Source organism: Physella acuta, unplaced genomic scaffold, assembly GCF_028476545.2.
Source record: "Physella acuta isolate Inbredline_101_S28 unplaced genomic scaffold, ASM2847654v3 ptg000971l, whole genome shotgun sequence".
Taxonomy (NCBI): Eukaryota; Metazoa; Mollusca; class Gastropoda; family Physidae; genus Physella; species Physella acuta.
Window position 1 is genome coordinate 79,785 of NW_026732488.1, and position 27,748 is coordinate 107,532.

At 43.2% G+C, this 27,748-nt stretch overlaps 1 protein-coding gene across 1 annotated transcript; it reads left to right on the plus strand.

The window, feature by feature from the left end:
- Window positions 1-27,425, plus strand: LOC131954083 (G-protein coupled receptor dmsr-1). Its single transcript, XM_059317599.1, has 4 exons — window positions 1-97; window positions 16,684-17,501; window positions 20,587-20,777; window positions 23,932-27,425. Exons 2-4 carry the CDS (start codon window positions 17,229-17,231, stop codon window positions 24,764-24,766), a joined length of 1,299 nt encoding a protein of 432 aa, XP_059173582.1. The 5' UTR covers window positions 1-97; window positions 16,684-17,228; the 3' UTR covers window positions 24,767-27,425.
- The last annotated feature ends 323 nt before the right edge of the window (window positions 27,426-27,748 follow it).

The window sequence follows — 27,748 nt, forward strand, 5'->3', positions numbered from 1 at the left end:
GTTGTCCGGCCGACTGCGAGTCTCCTGGATTAGCTTGCACCGACCGTTCAGCCACCTGCTGCCTCACGGCGCCGAGATCGCTGCCATAAACCTACAGGTATTTATAAGTGTCTTTCACGCCGACGCACATTCTGTTGTGTCCTTAACTAAACATTTTTTTACTGTAACGTGAAAAAAAAAATTTCAAACTAAATAAAAATTTTAAAATATATAAAAATAACTAAAAGAAAATTAACGAAATCTAAGCCGGTGGATTTTAATTTCGGAAAAATAAAATAAAACAAACATAAATGAATCAGATCAATTTTCTTTGAAACTGTATCTAAACTCGAGTGTGTTGCTGGAATTGTATCTCTGCCTGATTAGATTAAGATTGAATGACGACAAAGAGGATGAATGTATCGGATAAACTTTTTGGTTCGGTTTAACATGGAGGCCTGTGTATCGTAGGGTTTACCAGGAGGCCTGTGTATCGTAGGGTTAACCAGGAGGCCTGTGTATCGTAGGGTTAACCAGGAGGCCTGTGTATCGTAGGGTTAACCAGGAGCCTGTGTATCGTAGGGTTAACCAGGAGGCCTGTGTATCGTAGGGTTAACCAGGAGCCTGTGTATCGTAGGTTTAACCAGGAAGTCTGTGTATCGTAGGTTTAACCAGGAGGCCTGTGTATCGTAGGGTTAACCAGAAGGCCTGTGTATCGTAGGGTTAACCGTGGTTTTTAGATGTGCTACAGGATATGTAGGGGGGGGGGGGTCAGTTTTTGGGGAGGGGTCGGGGTTACAATATAAGTTCTATAATAAAGTCGTGAGGAATCAAAAATCTAATCTGTAATTCCGCAGTGAGAAAAAAATAGCTTGGCTTAGTACAGTCGAAGGCGATGTATTCCACTAAAACTAGTAAATGTTCTTAGAACAGAAAGTAGGCTATCCAGGATGATACAGGTCAGATCATACACGCACGATGTTTCAAGTGCTGTGAGAAAAACAGAATGGCGTTAACTCACACGCATCTATGATTGATGTAATTCCATGTTTTGTTTTTTTGTAAAAGTTCAGACAAATAAAAAGAGGGTCATCATTAGTCGATGATTATAGGATCTCGTCTCATGGAATGGCTTGAGTTTTTTTAAACGTTGTAAGCCAGGATTGACATTAGACGTATCTTGTGACAATGCAACATTTCATTGACTGCCTAATCAACTCAGGTGACAATGCAACATTTCATTGACTGCCCAATCAACTCAGGTGACAATGCAACATTTCATTGACTGCCCAATCAACTCAGGTGACAATGCAACATTTCATTGACTGCCCAATCAACTCAGGTGACAATGCAACATTTCATTGACTGCCCAATCAACTCAGGTGACAATGCAACATTTCATTGACTGCCCAATCAACTCAGGTGACAATGCAACATTTCATTGACTGCCCAATCAACTCAGGTGACAATGCAACATTTCATTGACTGCCCAATCAACTCAGGTGACAATGCAACATTTCATTGACTGCCCAATCAACTCAGGCGACAATGCAACATTTCATTGACTGCCCAATCAACGGATTCACCCACTTTGGCTTCAAGTGTGTTTGGCGTGATGAATCAGACCGGGAATAGATGGGGCAGAGATGACATAGACTTATATCTGCAGCTCACATAGACCTAGGGGACAGATAGAAGGAACTTACATAAAGTACAAATATATGCAGCTCACATAGACCTAGGGGACAGATAGATGGAACTTACATAGAGAGAGGTCGCAGATATCTGCAATTCACATAGACCTAGGGGACAGATAGATGGAACTTACAGGTCACAGATAGATGGAACTTACATAGAGAGAGGTCGCAGATACATGCAGCTTACATATACCTAGGAGACATATCGGAAACTTACATAGATATAAGATATAACTTGCACAAAGTACATATATCTTGTGCTTACATAGCGAGTGATCATAGATATCTGCAGATTACATTAAAAAAGGGGACAGATATCTCGACCTTAAATAGACCCTGGCTACATATATCTGAATCTTACATAGACGAAAGAGACATATATCCACATCTTACAAAGATCTAAGAAGCATATATATATATGTTGCATATATAGACAAAGGCTCACACAGGTGACAGACAATGGAGGCTCTCATGTGGGACAATAATTGAAAGATTTGATATTACCAGTAGAAACGTCCAACGCTGTTACATTGTTTGACCCCACTCCGCCCTCTAAAACATGTACCGGTTCACCTCGAAGAAAAGCTTTAAAAAATGTTTTAACGGATTAATGTTAGTCTGTTAGTTTCCAAGACCTTTATTTACCCGCATTAAAATCTGGCACTTAAGTATGTACCAAACAAAGTGTACTTTAAAAAAATGTTTTAACGGATTTACGTTGGTCTATAAAAGTTTCTTGACCTTTATTTCCCGCATTAAAAACTGGCCCTTAAGTATGTACCAAACAAAGTGTACTTTAAAAAATGTTTTAACGGATTTACGTTGGTCTATAAGAGTTTCTAGAGCTTTATTTACACGCATTAAACAACTGGGGATTTAGTATGTACCAAACAAATTCTAGAGATTTACATTTCGCGGTTAAGTAATTGTTAATTCATCTCCAATCAACTGTAGTCCAACGTATAAATAAATAAAACTCAGCATTGTCTAGACTACGTCAAATGGTACAAAATATACTGTCCTACCAACTTGATTGTTCTAAGGCCAACCACCCATTTTTTTTCAATCAACTCGCTGTAATGTACTTAACCCACTCGCGAATTTCTGCCCTTCGAACTTCATTGTCTTCCTCTCAATCTCATGTGTTCGCAAAGTTCTTGTTCGTGTATTTGGGTTCCCTCCCTTTGTGCTTGTCCCCGAGTTGATTTATAATTTAACCTAGTCAAATATTTGGTAGCCGCGCGAGAGGGTGGGGGGACTGCCACCGTTGGGGTGTCTATTTAATCAATTTACTATCGGAAATCAATAAACTCAATTTATGTCGGACAATTTTTGTCAGAAAGATTTGAGGAAAGTATTAGACAGAACGGTGTTTGAGTAAAGTGTTGGGGGTGCCGGAATCGTGGCGCCCACTCGAAGAAATTTAATTCCGTGACTCAAACAGAGCAGTCGGAAAATTTAAACTGTTGGAGGTTTTGTTTCGACGTGAGCTTGTCTACGGGAGATGGGGCACGAACGTTAGGGGGGACATGTTCAACATTCGGGCTTTTCAAATTTTTAGCGGAGGACATTTTAAATCCTGGGGCTTTTCAAACTTTAATGGGAGGTTATTGTAGGACATTTTAAAACTCTGATGGGAATCTATTTGAAATCTGGGGACTTGTCTTATCACGAGTTATACTAAGGGCAGTTTAAAATGTTAGGACATTTTACATTATGTTGAGTGAACGCTACAAATGTCATGACAATTCATGCAATAGTACACAAGTTAGTAAGCAACATACACCAGAGGACATTATTCACTAAGCAGCATACACGAGGACCTTATACACTACGCAGCATACACGAGAGGACATTATTTGCTAATCAGCAAAGACGAGAGGACATTATTCACTCAGCAGCATACATACAGACATTCTACACACAGCAGTACTTGAATGCATGTGTATGTCCTCCTGTCAGGGGTCTCTAGCACCCCCTCCCCCACCCCATCCCATATATTGTTTGATTGACAACTCTAAACAACGAATCCCTCCCACAAGCCTCAATTAGTGACTTATAAATAAAACAAGTGACTCCCCATGTTTCGTATAAGACCAACACAATAGGAGACTCCGTAACAGAGCATACACTTTTTTTTTAAATAATTAAAAAAAAAACCTTTTGAAAATCGATTCGTTTAGAAAGGCTTTAAAGTTGAACCGTAGACAATAGCCTGTATTAACCCAACAAGAGATCCGTTTTTACACACTAACGACGCCCAGAAGGGGAGTTTTTTTTATGGTGATTTAATCGAAGGGGATGATCGTGTATTGGGGAGTACAGCTTGCATAGGGTGGGTGGTGGATGGGCGGGGGGGGGGGGGGCTGGCCATCTTTTACAATAGGTCATGTCGGTAGGACCAGCACACTTTACCTAGAGGACATTAAGTGAGTCGTCAGAAGGTCCTTGGTCGTCAGGTCCTAAGTAGTCAGAAGGTCCTGGGTACACAGAAGGTCCTTGGTACACAGAAGGTCTTCAATTTACAGAAGGTCTTGAGTACAATGAGGGTTCCTGTTATATATACAGTTTCTGAGAACATAGGAGTACTTGTTTGATAGCGCGGACACGAACCAAGGAAACTTCGCACGGTATTTTACGAGGTATGTAAAACAGGCAGGACGGTATAAAATAGACATGAAACAAGCTATCAATAGAAGCTCATTACAAAGATGTTCAGGAGAAAAGATTAATAAATATTTCCTCGCTGATAAAGCTTTGTAACTAAATAAGAAACTAGTTGTATCAGTCATGTTACATTGGATACTCTCAAAGCATTGAAAAATGCAGCTATCTAAGAGTTAAGTTTGTACGTGATGTGTCACATCGCCTTACACTTCGGCCTTCTAAGTGTTAAATCTTGAAAGGATGTATCGAAGCGTTGAATACTTGGGCCAAAAAATTATTAAACGTATAGGGTTGTATCTAACAGTTGTATACTTCGTCCATTTAAGTTTTAAACTTGTCTGCACGTATCATTATATTAAAACTGTGCTATATTATTCAGTACAATAAACCTGTACTTGAAGCAGCTGAAGTTTAAATTGTACTATATATATATATATATATATATATATATATATATATATATATATATATATATATATATATATATATATATATATCACTGTTTATCACCGTATTATAAACACAGGATCTAGCTGGGTGGGTGGTTTAGAAAAGTGAGGCCCACTAAACTCTGAAGAAATAGACTGATTATTTAGTGAGAGCCAATACTGTCTTAAGACAGACAATGTAGTGAGACACACTATTGTCTCAAGACAGAGACAGACCATGTAGCCCACTACTGTCTTAAGACAGAGACTCACCATGTAGTGAGACCCACAACTGTCTCAAGACAGAGACAGACCATGTAGCCCACTACTGTCTTAAGACAGAGACTCACCATGTAGTGAGACCCACTACTGTCTTAAGCTCACTACTGTTTTAAGACAGACTCGCCATGTAGTGAGACCCACAACTGTCTTAAGACAGAGACAGACCATGTAGCCCACTACTGTCTTAAGACAGAGACTCACTAAGACGTGGGTGTGTCCTAATGACACGTGACAGCTGAAGCTCGAGAACTATTTTTTCCACAATCAGCCGGCGCCATTTTATTTTGCTTCAAGACGGTGAAAAGTACAAGCACGATGCAGGAAGCGGGTTGTGTTCTCGTGTTGAGCAACCCCCTGGGTCATGCTGTCAGGTTTTTATACAACCCCCTGGGTCATGGTGTCAGGTTTTTATACAACCCACAGGTCATGGTGTCAGGTTTTGATACAACCCACGGGTCGCTGTTGTTGTTTTGACTGGGGATACAAGAACTAAGCTAGTCGAGCAAAGATGAGAAGGTTAGAGCTATTAAGTAAATAACATGTTATTTAGTAATGTAGACTTCGTGTAGGGAAATGGTTATCGAACTAAACTTAGTTGTCGTGATGTGGATTGTGGTAAGAAGAAAAAACAGTCAGGTTTGGGGTAGTTGAGATGCGAACTTTACGGAGTCACGTAGTTGGTAGTTATGTAGTTACTCTGTGACTGAAGTCAGATGTCTCAGTGACACATGGATATTGTGGCGGTGTTATGCTAAGCAGATCAAGTTAGGGTAAGAGCTTCGACATCTCGCTGAAGTAACATGATATTATGTTATGGTTTTAGAGTACCCTTGAACAATTTTATTTTACTGTGTTCCATTGTGTTTTGTGTGTTTTGGGATATGGCATGACACACTAGCAGCATGGGACTCGACATATTCGGCATGTGACGTAACCATCCCCAAACGAGTCATTGCTTGGCATATGGTCCACGGCTATAATCACTGAACGAATTGATCACTGTCCATCTTATTACATCACCCTCCTACTGGACGTAATTTTTTTTTGCGCCGCCCCCACCACCTCCCTACTACACCCTTTTACTCTGTACCCCCCCCCCCACCTTCCCGCGCCTTAGAACTTATTCACTCGGCTCTAAACACAAGCAGTGCGGTATTGATTAGTTATTTAGTGGGTTTTTGTGAGGCCTGTTTTCGCGAGGCAATCAAAAGGCCTGTTGGTTTCTCCCAACTTTTTTACGTTAGGCGTCATGGACGGCGCAGCCTGCTCATAGGCCGGCAGGGTGGCCAGATATTTTTTATCACGGAATCGCCAACTGGGCACTTGACTTTCAATAAACAAATTTTACACGCCGACAAAAGCCTGGAGAACAAACCGGTTAATCTCAGCAGGTGGAGGAGGGGGGGATGTGATAACAATTAGTGGGGATCACACGGAGCCGCGGTGAAGGCGGCTACAGCTTAAGTGTGCTAAAAATAGATTGATTTCGTTTGGCTAAGCTCTTAGAAAATAGATTCATTTAATATGGCTCTTAGAAAGTAGATTTATCGCATATGGCTAAGTTCTTTGAAAACTTATTTTTATTTCATATGACTGTTAGAAAGTAGGCTATGCGCTTAGAAAATTTGTTTTCTGTTAGTCTCAGAAAAAACGAGTTTTCCAAAGACAGACGATTTTCTACAAACGCCATCACAATTTAAACACAACCATGAGTTTCCTAAACTCGACTTAAACACATCAGCATAGGCCAACAGTAGCTACATCTACCAAAACCCTAGCTGTGTTATCATCCCTTCAAAAGTACAAAAAAATAAACCTACCCTCTACCTACATTTCAATCAGTTTTGAAATAATCTTTAATAGTTGTATCAAGTAAATAAACATGATCTCCACTACTCCCAAAAATTTGAAGCAAACTGAGAATGTTCAAGACTAAACAACGTACACATTAGATGTACCTTAACGATCCGCACCTCTTCATTAAACTAACGAGAAAGTAGACAAAAACAAAATCGCATCTACTTCTCAAAGAAACAGACGTTTGATAGAAAGCAGACCTTCGCTTCCCCTGATTCAAGGTTATGTACTTTAAAGATGGTCGAAATTCTGGCGCGACTTGCCAGAATCCATCTAGTGCAGCCACTAAAGCCAAATCCCTGGCTGCCGCCATAACCCCCTGGCTGCAGCCATAACCCCCTGTCTGCAGCCATAACCCCCTGTCTGCAGCCATAACCCCCTGTCTGCAGCCATAACCCCCTGTCTGCAGCCATAACCCCCTGTCTGCAGCCATAACCCCCTGTCTGCAGCCATAATGCTGGCTGCACTAGGAGAAAGTTCAGAACAAGACGTGGTGTTTTCTAGCCGCCCGTCAGACCTGATGATCTGAATATAGCTCCTGATAAAAAAGAAAACAAGCTCCTATTAAAGAATTTTGACATTGTGTCTTTGCTCGGCTGTAGGGAATAAATGTTTGGACTATTATCTTTTTTTTTCTTCAACGAGAAGAAACGAGACTATTTTTTTTTTCTCCACTGGCCATTACGTTCAGAGTTACAGGGAAAAATATTTTCTTAGCCTAGGCTGGAAAACTTAAGTAACTGGCCAAAAATAGGAAAACTTAAGTCTAGGCCAATGGCCACAAATATGAATATTCAAGTCGATGGCCACATATCTTAAGCAATGGCCATATCCTAAAAACGTAAGTCTAGACCGATGGCCATATGACTTAACTAAGCAATGGCCTTAATCCTAAAAACGTAAGTCTGGGCCAATGGCCATATGACTTAATTAAGCAATGGCCTTAATCCTAAAAACGTAAGTCTAGGCCCATGGCCATAAACCCTATAAATAAAGACACCGCAAGGCATTTCTGTTTCAAGCTAGCACTCATTACAAAACACGTTTACCAATACATCGATACCAACAATTTTACTAGCTGTTCCATAACTCACTATGTATGTCTGTGATTTGGTTATCCGATATTTTAACTCTATTGGGACACAGATCTCAAGGGGCGATTTCCAACACAGTACATCTCCGACAATAATGCGAGAATATATAATTCTCATTCTAATTAAATTAGTCATTAAAATTATAACAATAATTTTAAAAAAAAAACGAACGGGGTGATAAGGAAATAGTAGGGATAAATATCTGTCAGGTGCATCAGTACTCACTTCGAATGCTGTTTACAAATCTAAGGCCGAGACAGACTAATAAGGGGAAGTAATAGCCGTCTAATGTTGGTATATACCTAGAGACGGATCGGGTAGCAAATGTTTTTCTCGTGTGCGTTTCCAATCAATTAACCTAATGGAAAAATATAAATATGGAACTAATTGTTGTTTAAATTAGAATGTCGACTATTATATATTTTTTTAATTAATAGATATTAAAAGGTAGAACATTTAAGGTTTTAATTACGCTAAAAATAAATAAATAAAAACTTCTTTCTAATTTTTAATTAACAATTTCATTTGTAATGTCATGTTTAGAAAAATAAAATTGTACATTAGAAAAAAAAATGTAGACACCAACGTTGTTACTATCATATCAAAAGGAACATCAAAAACAACTATTTCAATGCTGAAGTAGACTCGAAACGTTACTTTAATACACGTTTAATTTTTTTTGTGTGCAACGCCCACAACGACAACAACTGACTTAATCAATCCAATAGTCGATAGTTTTCTATTTATTGATAAAAGGCACCTCATTCTTTGTATTCCATCTAGATTCATATTACATAACTAATACAATATTTTCCTTTATATCCTATCAGAAATGATAACTTTTATTTATTTTATCCCCCCCCCCCCCCAATTCACCAGGAATCTATAACTTTTCTTATAACTCTTTATTTACTTCCCCTCCCTCAATACAACAAGGGGCATGCTGAATTTGTATTCCTCTAAATGTCCAAGAAGACCCCCCACCCCCTCCCGGTGACATGCCCCCCATAAACCAGCCACGTCATGTCTTGGACTAGGGGATCGAACTCTTGTAGAAGTTAATGATCTTATCGCAGGCGACCTGCTGCCAGATGTCAGGTGAAGGTCACGTGTCACAGGTGTCACAGACACGCCAGCACAGGTGTGTTGTCAATACACACAGACACACATACAACACACACAGACACACACACAACACACACAGCACACACAGAGACACCAGCACAGGTGTGTTGTCAATACACACACAGTGACACACAAACACACAGACACAACACACAAACACACAACACACACAGAGACACCAGCACAGGTGTGTTGTCAATACACAGACACACATACAACACACACACACAACATACAGACAGAAACACAACACACAGTCACACACACAACACACAGACACAACACACACAGACACATACAGACACAGACCCACACAGAGACACATACACGCAATTAATTTATGAGACTCTTCGCTCATCTTAAGCAGAAGTCTGTATGATACCGTGTAGCAGAAGTGTAGCAGAAGTCTGAATGATACCATTTAGCACAAGTTTGAATGATACCTTTAGCAGACGAGCCATACTTAAGACTAAGAAAAAAAAAACGATTTGAACATGGCAAAACACATGGCCATACATCCAGATGGCAGCCCGAGCGTACCATCAAATATACATGGCCTAGATTGAAAGGTCGTTCAGTAAACAGGTGGGGATATCAATACGGTGTACAGGTATTGTCAATACTGTGTACAGGTATTGTCATTACGGTGTACAGGTACTGTCTATACGGTGTACAGGTATTGTCAATACGGTGTACAGGTAGTGTCAATATGGTGTACAGGTATTGTCAATACGGTGTACAGGTAGTGTCAATATGGTGTACAGGTATTGTCAATACGGTGTACAGGTAGTGTCAATATGGTGTACAGGTATTGTCAATACGGTGTACAGGTAGTGTCAATACGGTGTACAGGTATTGTCAATACTGTGTACAGGTAGTGTCAATACGGTGTACAGGTAGTGTCAATATAGTGTACAGGTACTGTCAATACGGTGTACAGGTATTGTCAATACGGTGTACAGGTAGTGTCAATATGGTGTACAGGTATTGTCATTACGGTGTACAGGTACTGTCAATACGGTGTACAGGTATTGTCAATACGGTGTACAGGTAGTGTCAATATGGTGTACAGGTATTGTCAATACGGTGTACAGGTATTGTCAATACGGTGTACAGGTATTGTCAATACGGTGTACAGGTATTGTCAATACGGTGTACAGGTATTGTCAATACGGTGTACAGGTAGTGTCAATACGGTGTACAGGTATTGTCAATATGGTGTAAGGTACTGTCAATACGGTGTACAGGTAGTGTCAATACGGTGTACAGGTATTGTCAATACGGTGCACAGGTATTGTCAATATGGTGTACAGGTACTGTCAATACGGCGTACAGGTATTGTCAATACGGTGTACAGCTATTGTCAATACGGTGTACAGGTAGTATCAATACGGTGTACAGGTATTGTCAATATGGTGTACAGGTACTGTCAATACGGTGTACAGGTAGTGTCAATATGGTGTACAGGTACTGTCAATACGGCGTACAGGTATTGTCAATACGGTGTACAGCTATTGTCAATACGGTGTACAGGTATTGTTAACATGATGTACTGGTATAAGCAAGGCATCCTACAGGTATCAAAGATACATATCACAGGTATCACCATCAAATCGTACATCCTCACCAATACAACAAGCAGGTATCTCCACAAATCGTACATGCGTCACCAATACACAATGCAGGTATCACCACTTAATGTAGATGATTGCTCGGTATTGGCCAACAAAACATTGGCTAATTGTAGTCAAGCGCCTCATTAAATCGTTTCTACATCGCCTTGTCATGATAATACAACTATAGAAAGAAAAGCTAATCGATCTAGAATAGGATAGTTATTAGGGTAGGTAATGTAGAGTTAGCTTACCACGATGTTATGCTATGGGAAAACATATTATTTACAAGGGTAGGGACGTTATTGTGAAACTATGAGGGCGTCGTTATGGCTATACAGTAAGGAAGGACGTCGTTATTGTGATAGATGGGTGGCGGGGGCGTCGTTATTGTGATAGATAGGTGGGTGGCGTCGTTATAGTGGTAAAAAGAGCGTCGTTATTGTGATAAATGCTAGGGAGTGTCGTTATTGTGATCAAAAGGAACGTCGTTATTTTCTGCGTTGTTTCTGTGAGGCAAGCAGAGCGTCTCTATGGTGATATAACAAGACGAATGCCCCCCTCCCCACCTTAGCCTATCAACACAAGACGGTGACGTAGGTTGATTAGCTACCCTGTAATTACATGCTGCCCAACAGAGACATGACACCGAGAGCCGCTGCATCAAATCGTGTGGTCCAGCGGATCTAGTTGGACGTCAAACCATCTCGCCGTGTGCCGGCTCCATACGACACCATGACCGGTCACCATCTCGCCGTGTGCAGGCTCCATACGACACCATGACCGGTCACCATCTCGACGTGTGCCGGCTCCATGCGACACCATGACCGGTCACCATCACAACATGACCGGCTCAGATTGTCTCAAGACAGCAGATCAGGTGCCGTCACGTTGTCAAGATGTGCCGGTCAAAGAGTTGTTCTGCTGAATTATTCAGGCGGTTTAGCTCAAGTTTCACCAGGTGGGAGGAGCAGGAATCAAATGGATACCAACAGCTTACATTGTTTGATGGATACCAACAGCTTACATTGTTTGATGGATACCAACAGCTTACATTGTTTGATGGATACCAACAGCTTACATTGTTTGATGGATACCAACAGCTTACATTGTTTGATGGATACCAACAGCTTACATTGTTTGATGGATACCAACAGCTTACATTGTTTGATGGATACCAACAGCTTACATTGTTTGGATCTGTCGGACTTTAGCTGCTAGCTAGTCACCTACGTCATACTCGCTAGTCTAGCACAATCACCAAACCTCCCCTACCCTAGACGTCTATGACAAACCTCCGCTACCCTAGATGTCTAAGACCTACAAACTGTCCCTACACTAGACGTCTATGACCTACACCCCCTACCCTAGACGTCTATGACCTACATCCCCCTACCCTAGACGTCTAAGACCTACACCCCCTACCCGAGACCTACACCCCCCCCTACCCTAGACCTACACCCCCTACCCTAGAGGTCTATGAGTTACATACTGCTCCTACCCTAGGCGTCTATGACCTACAAACTGTCCCTACACTAGACGTCTAAGACCTACACCCCCCTACCCGAGACGTCTATGACTTACACCCCCTACCCTAGACCTACACCCCCTACCCGAGACGTCTATTCACCAGTAGAAGAAAACTCCCCTCCCCCAAGCGCAGATACTAAAACTTAGCAGAGCGCGTATTAATACACTGCCAATCCCTCGCATCTTAAATTATTGATAAGCATTGGGCGGCAGGATTACATCACGTTTTCTTGCTGAAGTTTCAAAATAAAAATGTCATTGATACTTCGAATAAACTGTTGCATTCTTTAATGGTTGGAAATTATTTCTTTCAGTTATTTCTAGAGGGTAATGACCTGTAACAAAAGACACTGGAATATATTTAAAGCTGATCTTTTATTCAGGTACGCTTTGTACACTTACAGGTGAGAAAAGGTTACCTGCCAACGTGAGGTGTGATGTTAAGACCCATGATATCATAGTCAATTGATATTGAGAATCATAAATGTGTCTTGAGATGGGTTGGAGGGGGGGGGGGGGCTTCTTGCAGGGTATCAACATCTTTAAGATAGCTGGGGGCTTGGTGGCGTGGTGGCAAATCCTTCAAGAGACTTTGGTGGGCTTTGTGACTGTTCGAGAAGGTGTGTGTGTGTGGGGGGGGGGGGTGAGACTGCGACAACATGTTCGAGAAGGTCTGGCGGGGTAGAGAAACGGGACTTTGTAAAATGGCGTTGACTTCTCAAGAGTTTGGGGGGCGGGGGGAGGGCGGGGGCTTTACGGCAGGGCGCCAACATTTTTAACAGTTTGAGGGGGGGGGGGCAGGGCACCAACACGGCAATGTAGACGGCAAATGTTATTTCCACAAGATCAGCAGAAACTGCCAGAAATTTTTCCCTAACTCTAAACGTGTATTGTGGGATGAACTCTTAAGCAAACATCGCTCCCTTACTTCATCTCTCATAATGAAATCAATACCAAAGACAGGCAGAGAGTAACTAGTGGGTAGTTCCCCCTCCTGCTTCTAATGTCACTGATCCAGCAATCAAACAAAACTCCGTTCATCGAACGTCTAACGCCGCTTCAAGCAGGGGAATATACCCACTCGAGGGGAACTTATTGACAGGAGTTGTCGGCGCTGAATGCGGGGACTAGGTGGGGAAAACAGGGGCCGGCTACTCTAGATAGCCATTTCACACTGCCTTTCCTCTTCTAAAGAGCATTGTCAACACCAATAGCAATTAGTTTGATCGCGTTAAGCTGCTAATTAAACAGTTTAATTCACACATTATACAGGTGGATAAAAAAATAACACGTTATTTCTCAAGAGAGCATTTCGTGTTTTTGTTTATGTTTTTTTTAAACGCGTTTTAATGAAATATGAAGCAACTTTGTACACGCAGTTTAAAATCGGATAGTTAGCTTAGCTAACGAGTTGGTGCCATTTAGTCTGGAAATACTCCCCGTAGCCGGGGGTAACTATGGGATCAGCTACTCCTGCAAATGTGAAGAGATCTAGAAATATCAGCATAGCCCAGGGGCGTGGACTAACTTCCGTCAGACATGCGCACTGAGGAGATTTTTTTAATACCTTAATCTTCGATCAGATCAGATGCTAAGATGGGCCCTGAAGCCAGAAAACTAACACCAGAGCTAGCCAGTTTCAAGTGCTGCTAGTGCTCGCGTCCATCCGTCCTCACAATTTTCGTAGCATTTTCAGGGCCCAAATGGCCCACGTTTCACAGTTCCATGCCCTAAATGGCCCACATTCAACAGTCGCATGCCCTAAAAGGCCCACATTTAACAGTTCCCTGCCCCAAATGGCCCAAATATCATAGTTTGAGGCCCTAAATGGCGGACATCCAACGAAAAAATAATTTGAGATTTCAATCTCTGACGTTAAGTACAAGATGCATGCGGTATAATCTGACAGGGCCACGACAGGTCGGGCGGCGGCAGGGTGATCACTGCCTGCATGCTATGCACATAACGACATACAGGTAAAGTACCTGCCTGCCTACCTGTCCCCATGATATGCACATAACGACATACGCGTTAGGTCAAGTACCAGCCAACCTGTCTTACGTGTATGCTAGGCACATAACGACATACGCGTTAGGTTAAGTACCATGCTAGGCACATAACGACATACGCGTTAGGTCAAGTACTGGCCAACCTGCTCCAACCAAGTCAACAGTCCTAGTTGGTGAATACAAGGTCAACCTATAACCATCCAGTTCACGGCAGTGGTGCTCACTAGCTGCACGAACCGAGTCGGTGATAACTCTAGTGTTGGCTGGAACTATACGACTGTTAGTGGGGCCATGGTGAATACACCCGTAGCTCTTTGATATGGGATGAGGTAACGTAGTCGGTTCTAAGTATTCTCAGGTAGTTTGGACAGGCATTCATTCTAACTGAACCGCTGTCATTCTAACTGACCAGCTGTCATTCTAACTGACCCGCTGTCATTCTAACTGACCCACTGTCATTCTAAGTGTCCATCTGTCATTTTAACTGACCCGCTGTCATTCTAACTGACCAGCTGTCATTCTAACTGAACCGCTGTCATTTTATATGTAAACATTGTCATTCTAACTGTAAACACTGTCATTCTAAAAGCACCCGTTGTCATTCATGGCTGAGTAACCAAACCCAGCCGTTTTTCTACTGTATAAAGTTACGATACATCCAGAGCTGGTAACAACGTGCCTATAACAATTGTTTTCTTTCGGTGTTTACAGTTTAAAAAATTACAATGCGATTTTCGATGTTAGCGCAGAAATAACGTGTAAAAATGTTCATTCTCCCCCAAATGGAGGTCGACCCCTGACATACAGCTAATGGTTGCATCCCTAGCCCAGCCTCCAACCCCATCACCTCCGATACATCAGCGACATCAGCAGGCAAAAAGTGACAGAGAAAATCTCATCTTACCCACAGCAGAGCTGGCACCGAGAAAATATGGGCCGGCCTCACGTTCTATGGACATTATCCCCCACTAAACAATAATTCTATCATTTCCTATTTGGAGAGTGCAGATTAAAAAACGGATTTACATAAAACCGGTATCAGCCATCGATTGTGTACCCAACTAATATTGATTTTACCCGATCTGTTACTAGCTCTTTCGCCACCTTTACAATCAACAAAAAAAAAACACACACACAAAAAACTGACATTTTCTTGCGTAAGGCGACAGTCACGCTACATCAATTTTCATCGCGGGCAGTTTTTTCTTGCTGGCTTTCGTGTCTGTTTGATGTTGGTTTAAAAAAAAATTAAATTAGTAACTTATTTCTATCCGGACAATTAGAAGGTAAGATGGTTAAAAATTTGACTTGAGATTCAAGTAAATACATGCGTCGTGTTTTACTAGATTTGTGTGATGGAGAAACGTGTGTGTTTTGTGTGAAATGTGGTGGGTGTGTGTTTTTACATGCAGGTTAATGTGTGTGTGAGGGGGGGTATGAGGGGTGATATGTGGGTATTGATGTTGAGGTCGGCTTGACAAAGTGGTATAGTTTGATTCTGGGATTGGAGAAAACGTTGAGGTAGAAGTGTGTGTGTGTGTGGGGGGGTAAAATATAGATACAGTATAGCTGTGGGATTAGTGGTTGGATATGTGTAAGTGCATTTGTGGTTAAACGCAATAAAGAACCACATGTCAGAACAAATACCCGCCTGTCTTGTCTGTGAGTGCTGTAGAAGTGCTCACCGCACCTCCCAACAAACACGGGGTAAATAAGCATCAAACAATAGGCCGGGTGCTCTACCGTAGCATGTTTTCAATAGCAGCTAACACAATCATCAAACAATGCCGGGTGCTCAACTCTCGCATGTTTTCAATAGCAGCTAACACAATCATCAAACAATGCCGGGTGCTCTACCCTCGCATGTTTTCAATAGCAGCTAACACAATCATCAAACAATGCCGGGTGCTCAACTCTCGCATGTTTTCAATAGCAGCTAACACAATCATCAAACAATGCCGGGTGCTCAACTCTCGCATGTTTTCAATAGCAGCTAACACAATCAGCGGCCCACGGCCGGGTATGGAGCGAGAAATAAGCAGCAGCATGACTTAACGGAGGCGAGATACAATTCCTTCATCCCCCGGATTGTCTGCCCCGAGCGACCTCATTTCGGCGTTCATCGTTTGCTGCCCATAGAAATTGGAGGGAGCGGTGAGGGGAACCCTTGGCGTGGTGGTACAGGCCAATGGGTTCGGACCAATGAAGGTCCCCAACCTCGTTTTCAATTGAGTGAGAAGTAGACGCGGCTCTGGTCTATCTATCCCTTCAATTTATTCACGTGATTGTGGCTATTTGTCGCACAAACTGGTTCGAACGTCAGTCAGGGTAGATTTCTAAACACATTTTTTTAAATACCTATCTCGTTCACACACTGATTTATTGCTTTCGTTCCATTACAGGCCGTGATAGAGGTCAAGTCTGCTGTGATCAAAGATGAAAGCGTGAACCCGGATGTTAATGCTGAGTACGAATTAAAGCTGAGGAGCTAGTGAGTGGGAATCTGGATTGACGTAATTGTCCACGCTGGGTGCACGTTGAGTTAACTGCCACTCGTACATCGTCTGAGGATTAACTTCAGCCATGTCCATCAAACGCATTCTCCGCAAGCTCAGGAAGACTCGACTACTGAGCAGCCCAAAGAAGATCGTCAAGGAGGTGACGGCGACATGAGGCAGTCTGCTAAACCCGTCCCTGGCTACGGAGGATTCAGCAAGACCCGTCCATCGCTACAGGGGCTTTACCAAGACCCATCCATAGCCACAGGGGCTTTACCAAGACCCGTCCCTTGCCTCTAGGGCGACGATGTTGCGCCTTATATTATATTTTACGATAACGGATTAGCCACCGTTGAACTGTATATGTGATGAAACATGCAGCCAAAAGGCATTCAATATTAGGAAAACAATCCCGTTGAATATATGTGTGTGCTCGTCTCAGAACGATCATGAACTCGAACAGCTTTAGTCATGTGACTCTCGGTGCTAGAGTAACCGAGGGGGATGGTAGCTCGGATATCAGAGAAGTGGTACGCCAGCAATGGACAAGGGGAAGCGTGAGCCGAGAGATGCGGACGGAACACATACTCACGTGGAATACCACTGCCGTGTACGATGTATGGGGGGATGTCAACGTGACCCTGACCACGCCAGGGGGTGGTAACGTCAGCAACGTGACGGTGGACGACAACACCCTCAAGGCATTCAGTGAGTATTACCAGGTAGGTCATTACACGTTATAGACATTCAGTATTACCAGGTAGGTCATTACACAATCTAGACATTCAGTATTACCAGGTAGGTCATTACACCTTATAGACATTCAGTATTACCAGGTAGGTCATTACACATTATAGGCATTCAGTATTACCAGGTAGGTTATTACACAATCTAGACATTCAGTACATATATATATATATATATATATATATATATATATATATATATATATATATATATATATATATATATATATATATATATATATATATATATATATATTGTGAGTGATATACTAGACAGCAATCTCAGACGTCAGACTTCAAACTTAGACATCAGACAGCAAGCTAGGACAGCAAACGCAAACATCACACATCAGACAGCAAGCTCACGCATCAGACTCAGACATCAGACAGCAAGCTCACACATCAGACTCAGACAGCCAGCTAGGACAAAAAGCTCACGGATCAGACTCAGACATCAGACAGCCAGCACATTTATCAGGAAAGGTCGACCCAGGCCTCGACTAACACCGGCAGGAGAATGTGTCAAGCCATCTCCATACATAATCAGCCGGGGTGCGACCGGCATGCCGGCACTCATTTAACAGGACCAAGGTGCGACCGGCACTGATTCTCCAGGTTCCTGACGCGACCGGCACTTTTTAAACGAACCGGATTTTTGGCAGGCGAATTCTGACAAGGACCAATACCCTCAGTCAAGAGAACGCGACAGGACACGATTCTTGACTCACGCTAGGGAAAGTTAGGCGACTGGACATAAAACTGACCGCACCATCCCCTCACAGACCCAGGTCGAGGAAAGAGCACAACTCTACCTCCCCTGCCCAACTGATCGCTAGATCCAATACGGTATTATCGCACGGCTCTCTGTAAACACGCTTAGCCTCGCCCAGACTGGAGAAACAACAAATAAAACAGGCCAGTCTCAACAAGCGTTGAATGTTTAAACTACACCCAACACAAAGTTGATATTCATATCATTTACTGGTAAAATCAACAACCTGATACACAATCATCAAGAACGATGTATATTTACATTTATGTAACTTAGATCTAGTAGCTTGTTTTATCAACATGTTAGAAAAGCAAGATATTTTATAAAAAAAAAAAACAACGAAATTTAAACTACGAATTGGATAAACCTGAATGGCACCACCATATCGACCCGGCACTTTAAGAAGACCTCAGCTTTTCCTAGACTCAAAATAAAACTGAATTTAAAAAAAACACAAGTATTTAAAAAATGACAAGAAAATTGAAGACTCACCCCCCCCCCCAACTTTAGCATCCCTCCAACACCGCCCACCCTAGCACTCCCCCCCCCACCCCCATCCCACCCGTTTCTAAACTGTGAGACAAACATTCCAAGCTCGAGTTGCCATAGGACGTGATCCGAACCTCCAAGTAGACCCCGCTCAAAAATACCGGCCATCAATCAGCCCTCAGCTCGATACCGACCAGATCTAAGCCGATATTCAGGGGACGTCCTCCAACTGAAACTTCCTATATGTATATGTATATGTATATGTATATGTATATGTATATGTATATGTATATGTATATGTATATGTATATGTATATGTATATGTATATGTATATGTATATGTATATGTATATGTATATGTATATGTATATGTATATGTATATATATATATATATATATATATATATATATATATATATATATATATATATATATATATATGTGTGTGTGTGTGTGTGTGTGTTTGTATGTGTATATATTGATTCTGATATTATGCACCCCACTGCTTTAATATCGATACTGAGATTACATGCGGGTCATCGCCTTACCGTGAAGGTCGATACTACTCTTCCACCTCGATGCCCAACACCACGACACCTCTCTAATCTAGGTGACGTCTTTAAATACGATACCGATCGACCCACCACCGATACCGCCCATCTTCTCTGGACTCTGTCTTGATACTGTTCACTGCGAAAGTCAACGGGTGGAATCGGGTACACCGTATTCCTGCGTATTGGTGTACAAAGTAAGACAAAGTAATCGAATATAAAACAAACTATCGGAATCGAGTAGAAAAGAAATCGTCGGAGTCGAGTAGTTCCAACAAATACAACGAAGACGTTAAAAAAAAAAGTCGGATGGAATAACATTGAGTGTAAACACCAGTTTTAATGGGAGCGGGTTTAGGGGGACGAAAGTCATCACTTCTCTCCCCTGACCAAATAGGCCTGCCCTGTGAACGTAGGAGGCTTTGCTCACCATTTTTACTGGAACCACGTGACTGATGGTGACCTTGCTCACCATTGTAACTACGACCACGTGTCTGATGGTGGCTGGCTCACCACTTACACCACGTGACATATGGGATATTCGCTCACCATTGACACTACGACCAATGGTCTCTAGCAAACTTGGAAATAATCACACAGCTAGAGGAATCACGACTTTACTGGGTGGTGGGCGGGCTCAACATGGCGAGTGTCTAAGAATGGGCGGTCTTTAACTGTGGGCGGAGTTAAGAAAGTTGTCTAGATACAGTGGAGGCGGAGACCGTTTGAACTCTAATGGAGTTGTGCGGAGAAATAGCGAGGTCATAAATCTCCTACGGAGCAAACACATTCGTCGAAGTCACACTAATAAAGTACATGTAGGCCTACTTAAGGAGGCGGAGCCGCACGATTATGTTCCCCCCAAAGACGTGAGTTCAGTTTACCGATATACAAGTCCGTAGGTCGTTCCTGAGTCCACTCAGCTCTAATGTGTGTCTATCAAGAGCCGAAGAAACTACAGACCACGGGGCATTATGCTACATCCGCTAAAGTCATCGGCCTTCTAAAGTCATCGGCCTTCTTAAGTCATCGTGTAAACGATAAATTCCCAATATAAATCGCTCCCGATATGCTAGTTTACGACACCAAGACAGGAGAAACTGTTTGTATAGACCTAGCGCATCTACTAAATCTGCTGTGAATAAACCTAGCGCATCCACTAAATCCTCTGAGAGTAAACCTAGCGCATCTACTAAATCCTCTGTGAATAAACCTAGCGCATCCACTAAATCCTCTCCTATTTCCTCAGGGTATCCACGGCTACCTGGCTCTGATGGTCTGCATCTTTGGCATCGTCTCCAATGTGCTCAACATCATCGTGCTGACCAGGAAACACATGCGCTCACCTACAAACTTCATCCTGGCAGCGCTAGCCATAGCGGACCTGCTCACAATGATCCCCTACCTGGTCAATGCCATCTACAGCTATATCTTACGAAAGTAAGTACAAGTACAACCTCTCTTGTTTTATACTCAGACAGTGTAAACTGCCTTGTTTTACATTCAGTCAGTACAGAATGTCTTGTTTTTAAAACATTCAGTGTAAACTGTCTTGTTTTATACTCAGTCAGTGTAAACTGTCTTGTTTCACATTCAGTAGGTACAGCATGTCTTTTTTTTTAAACATTCAGTCAGTGAAATCTGTCTTGTTTTATACTCAGACAGTCAGTGTAAACTGTCTTGTTTTATACTCAGACAGTCAGTGTAAACTGTCTTGTTTTATACTCAGACAGTCAGTGTAAACTGTCTTGTTTTATACTCAGTCAGTGTAATCTGTCTTGTTTTATACTCAGTCAGTGTAACCTGTCTTGTTTTATACTCAGTCAGTGTAAACTGTCTTGTTTTACATTCAGTCAATACAGAATGTCTTGTTTTTAAAACACTCAGACAGTCAGTGTAAACTGTCTTGTTTTACATTCAGTCAGTACAGAATGTCTTGTTTTTAAAACATTCAGACAGTCAGTGTAAATGTAAACTGTCTTGTTTTACATTCAGTCAGTACAGAATGTCTTGTTTTTTAAACCTTCAGACAGTCAGTGTAAACTGTCTTGTTTTACATTTTGTCTGGCTGTGCTTTATGCCGCCGTCGTTAGTCGCGCTGTGCCTGTAGAATGTTCTGGACACTGATACAATTTGTTGCTGCTAAATAAAGACACGATTCCCGGCGTTCTTCCAATGTAAAGCCATCTGCCCTTTGTGTGCCTGTGTGTATGTACATCTATCCCCTCCATATGTTTACGGCAAACATCACGTCTATCCCCATTCATTGACCAGCTGTTTTGTTTTTTTCAAACATAAAACTTTGTAAAAACCACGCCCACCACAGCACGTGGGGCAGACAAACGAACCCACCAGAAGCCATAAGCGAACGTCTGGGAGAACCCCGTCCATACAACATTATCAAATTGATTTTTTTTTAAACTTCTGCCTATAAAACGTGCCTTAGAATATGCATGATAACTAGATCCACACTCAAACAAATTTACAGACACATATAGAGACACATATATAGACACACCTACAGATACACATACAGACACATTCACATACAGATACTTATAAACACACCTACAGACAAACATACAGACACATTCACATAAAGATACTAATAAACACACCTAAAAACCCACAGACAGACAGACAGAGATACAGACACACACACATATAGACACACGTACAAACCCACCCAGCCATACATAATTTTTTTCACCGTATCATGTCCACTACTGACCGGTCCTCTCCCCCCCCCCAGTAACGTATCATGTCCACTACTGACCGGTCCTCTCCCCCCCCCCCAGTAACGTATCATGTCCACTACTGACCGCTGTCCCCCCCCCCCAGTAACGTATCATGTCCACTGCTGACCGCTGTCCTCTCCCCCCCCCAGTAACGTATGTCCACTACTGACCGCTGTCCTCCCCCCCCCAGTAACGTATCATGTCCACTACTGACCGCTGTCCTCTCCCCCCCCCCCAGTAACGTATGTCCACTACTGACCGCTGTCCTCCCCCCCCCCCCAGTAACCTATCATGTCCACTACTGACCGCTGTCCTCTCCCCCCCCAGTAACGTATGTCCACTACTGACCGCTGTCCTCCCCCCCAGTAACCTATCATGTCCACTACTGACCGCTGTCCTCACCCCCCCAGTAACGTATCATGTCCACTACTGACCACTGTCCTCCCCCCCCCAGTAACGCATCATGTCCACTAATGACCGCTGTCCTCCCCCCCCCAGTAACGTATCATGTCCACTACTGAACGCTGTCCCCCCCCCCAACGTATCATGTCCACTACTGACCGCTGTCCTCCCCCCCCCAGTAACGTATCATGTCCACTACTGACCGCTGTCCTCCCCCCCCCCAATTACGTATCATGTCCAATACTGACCGCTGTCCTCCCCCCCCCCCCAAGTAACGTATCATGTCCACTACTGACCGCTGTCCTCCCCCCCCCCCCAGTAACGTATCATGTCCACTAATGACCGCTGTCCTCCCCCCCCCCAGTAACGTATCATGTCCACTAATGACCGCTGTCCTCCCCCCCCAGTAACGTATCATGTCCACTAATGACCGCTGTCCTCCCCCCCCCCCCAGTAACGTATCATGTCCACTACTGACCGCTGTCCTCCCCCCCCCCAGTAACGTATCATGTCCGCTACTCACCGCTGTCCCCCCCCCCCCAAATAACGTATCATGTCCACTACTGACCGCTGTCCTCCCCCCCCCCCAGTAACGTATCATGTCCACTACTGACCGCTGTCCCCCCCCCCCAAATAACGTATCATGTCCACTACTGACCACTGTCCTCCCCCCCCAGTAACGTATCATGTCCACTAATGACCGCTGTCCTCCCCCCCCCAGTAACGTATCATGTCCACTACTGACCGCTGTCCCCCCCCCCCCCAAATAACGTATCATGTCCACTACTGACCGCTGTCCTCCCCCCCCCCCCCAGTAACGTATCATGTCCACTAATGACCGCTGTCCTCCCCCCCCCAGTAACGTATCATGTCCACTAATGACCGCTGTCCTCCCCCCCCCCAGTAACGTATCATGTCCACTAATGAACGCTGTCCTCCCCCCCCCCCCCAGTAACGTATCATGTCCACTACTGACCGCTGTCCTCCCCCCCCCCCAGTAACGTATCATGTCCGCTACTCACCGCTGTCCCCCCCCCCCCAAATAACGTATCATGTCCACTACTGACCGCTGTCCTCCCCCCCCCAGTAACGTATCATGTCCACTACTGACCGCTGTCCCCCCCCCCCCAGTAACGTATCATGTCCACTACTGACCACTGTCCTCCCCCCCCCCCCAGTAACGTATCATGTCCACTAATGACCGCTGTCCTCCCCCCCCCCAGTAACGTATCATGTCCACTACTGACCGCTGTCCCCCCCCCCCCAAATAACGTATCATGTCCACTACTGACCGCTGTCCTCCCCCCCCCCAGTAACGTATCATGTCCACTAATGACCGCTGTCCTCCCCCCCCCCCCCAGTAACGTATCATGTCCACTAATGACCGCTGTCCTCCCCCCCCCCCCCAGTAACGTATCATGTCCACTACTGACCGCTGTCCTCTCCTCCCCCAGGCCAAGCTGCAGCAGCACCCAGACGGCCGAGAGCTCCCTCTACTGGATGTACTTCGCCATGTTCCAGAACCTCTTCGTCATCACGTGCCACATGATGGCCCTCTGGCTGACCGTCTCGCTGACCGTCTTCCGCTACATCTTCGTCTGCAAGCACCAACTGGCCTCCGTCATGTGCTCCATGCAGCGGGCCCACCTCACCGTCCTCATCGTCTTCATCGTCACCATCCTCCTCTGCGTCCCTTACTTCTTCGTCTACGAGGTGCAAGAAACATCGGAGGCCATCACGCAGCCATGCTACTCTGTTCAACCCTCGCCTTTCGCGCAGGCTAACCCAATGTACATAACCTTCGTCCACTGGCTGTTCGGCGTGGTCATCAAAATCCTCCCTTGCATCCTGCTGGCGTATCTCTCCATACTGCTCATCATAGCCATGCAGCAAGCCAAGAAACGCCGGGCCAGGCTGCTCAACAACATCTCCCGGGTCATCGACCACGAGAGCTCCAACGAGCACAACAGGACAACCATGATGCTGGTGGGGGTGGTCATCTGTTTCATCATCACCGAGACACCCCAGGGGATCGTGGCGGGGATCAGCGCGGTGGACACGCACTTCTTCCGGACGGTGTACGTGTACCTGGGCGACCTGATGGACATCCTAGTGCTGGTCAACAGCGCCGTCAACTTCATCCTCTACTGCATCATGTCGCAGCGGTTTAGGGACACCTTCAAGAGCCTCTTCGTCGCCAAGCACTTGCCGCCCTTCTTTCACAGAGTCAAGCATCACCCCAACGGTGGGGACTACAGCATGGTCCACACGGAGACGACTTTACTCTAAAGGCAGAGTCAAGGCAACGTGTAGCAAAACTACAACAGTGCGCCATCTAGGCAACTTGTAGCAAAAATACAACAGTATGCCATAAAGGCATCTTGTAATAAAACTACAACAGTATGTCATGAAGGCAACGTGTAGCAAAATTACAACACAGTGCAGCGAGAGGAAAACTTGTAATACCATGACAATATAGACTCATAAAGAAGACGCTACAGCCAAAAAGGATAACGAAAGTCGAATGGATTAAACTTTGATGTAAAAGGACAACAATGTAAGTGTAAGAGCCAATACCATCACTTACATGATGAGGCAGTTTTCTTACATATGTTGGCATTAAATAACTGGCTGCTGGCGACTGGATCACTCCTACTGAACATGCCAGAATGTTCCTGGCAAACTTGTATTCCAACACGGATACGGCCTTGGCGCTTCAATCTTTATTCCAACACACGGATACGGCCTTGACCCTCACACTCGTATTCCAACACACGGATACGGCCTTGACCCTCACACTCGTATTCCAACACACGGATACGACCTTGACCCTCACACTCGTATTCCAACACACGGATACGACCTTGACCCTCACACTCGTATTCCAACACACGGATACGGCCTTGACCCTCACACTCGTATTCCAACACACGGATACGACCTTGACCCTCACACTCGTATTCCAACACACGGATACGACCTTGACCCTCACACTCGTATTCCAACAGTCAAGTATGACCTTGACCCTTCCACCCCTATTGCAACGCACGCATGATCTACAGCAAAACGCCATCAGACTATGGCCGGGCTGCCAAAAGCCCCAGCCACTACAATACCAGCGCCGCCATTGTTGCGAGGCATGCAAAACAAACAGATGGCGTACTGAAGCACACACACATCAGTCTGGTCCGCCCAGAAAGCTGATTTTAAAACCCAGAAGATTGATGATAACAGGCTGATTTAAAGGGAATGTTCTAGATATTTAACGCTTTCATCTCGTAGGGAACTGACTGTCAAACCCGGGCTATTAATAGCACAGGGCAGGGTTGTTTTTTTTTTTAGGGAAAAGATTTAAAGAGAGATAACTCCACCCCTCCACCATCCCAAATTTGAAATGAAAACTCTAGCCCGGCGTGCATTTTGATTTGGAATCAACCATTACTAGTTGATGGATAGGGTGGTGGCCATGGTAACTGGGGGGTACAAAGTTGATCGGGTGCCAGACGAATCATGAGTCTGTCTGTTCAAATGGAATTATAAAAAAAAAAACAAATAAAAAAAAACAAAACAGATTTCGTTCCTTCATCAAAGTGGCGGGATTAAGCATGCATCCCGTACGGGAACCACGTGATGTCTGTAACTGGTATCTACAGCTAAGTATGTGGTATAAAAACTAAATGAAAACCTGTGTGTCACAAAGATGTGACATTGACAGATATCTGTCGCTGTGACAATTAGAGGTGACGTAATGAAAACCAGAGGATAGACCTATTGTTACGTATCACCAGAAAATAGACCTATCTGTATCACCAGACCTATCATTATCACTAGAGGATAGATCCGTATCACCAGAGGATAAACCTAGCTGTATCACTAGAGGATAGACCTGTCTGTCTCACCAGAGGATAAACCTAGCTGTATCACTAGAGGATAGACCTATATGTCTCACCATTGGATAGACCTGTCGGTATCACCAGAACTAAGCATCATGAAGTGGCCTTTAACTCTTAGAATTCCAAACTCTGGCTTGTCTATGAGGCAACAATTCTTTGTGTATTTCTCACGGGTAGTGGATGAGGCTGTTCATTCGAATGTTAAACTTAGCTTATATTCATGATATTAATACATTCAATATTACTGTATGTACATACTATGTTCATACTTCATATATATATATATATATATATGAAGAGTTGATTTTCAAAATGCAATATATCCAAAATTTGGGTTTCGAGAAAATCGCAATTTTCTCCTACACGAAGCCATTGTACAATTTGCTAAAACTGTTTGTCAATTTAGGTTCATAACCCTCATATACATAGGACTAGAATGGTTTTTGAAATGTACCTGCATAAAAAGATGCTTTTTTTGGTCCCAAAATTTGCGTTTCGTTGCAAAATGAGGTATATCCAGCTTTTGTTAAGTTACAAAACGCAGTATATCCATTTTTTTTCTGAAAATACATCTGATGTCCAATATTTTAGTTTATTATTTTATTAAGACCCACTTATATTCCCAGTGTTATCATCTCACTACAATTGTACCATGTTTTTCTGTTACTTTAAAGTGTTTTTAGTGAGTAATTTCAGTTATTTGAACATTTTTCAAAAATGATGCAAATCTCTAACGAGAGACTTTAATTTGAAGAGTACAGCTTGTTTTTAGGTTCATAACCCTCATATAAATAGGACTAGAATGGTTTTTTAAATGTACCTGCATAAAAAGATGCTTTTTTTTTGTCCCAAAATTTGCGTTTCGTTGCAAAATGAGGTATATCCAGCTTTTGTTAAGCTACAAAATAGAAATAAAATGAAAATTTTGCGCCGTGAAGATTAAAATTAAGTTTTCCTAATAGTAACTGAGTAGCTTTACAATATGGGCACGTTATCTCATTTTTTTCAAAAATGGCGCTTATCGCGTTTTGAAAATCAACTCTTCATATATATATATATATATATATATATATATATATATATATATATATATATATATATATATATATATATATATATATATATATATATATATATATATATGTATATATATATATGTATCTATATAAATAACTTATATATATACATAGATATAAATCAGGAATGACTGACGGAGTATGTAGATGGGATCACCAAAGATGATGCTGATTGTCTACACCAAAAAACTCCATAGCCTAATGAATAAATACACTTTATGATCCTCCACTCATGTGGAGTGACCACATGGACTCGACACTCATGTGGAGTGACCACATGGACTCGACACTCATGTGGAGTG

Coding starts and splice junctions, on each gene's coding strand:
- LOC131954083 (XM_059317599.1), top strand. CDS start 17,229: ATGAACTCGAACAGCTTTAGTCATGTGACTCTCGGTGCTAGAGTAACC. Junction 17,502..20,586: donor CATTCAGTGAGTATTACCAG/GTAGGTCATTAC, acceptor CTATTTCCTCAG/GGTATCCACGGCTACCTGGC. Junction 20,778..23,931: donor TACAGCTATATCTTACGAAA/GTAAGTACAAGT, acceptor CTCCTCCCCCAG/GCCAAGCTGCAGCAGCACCC.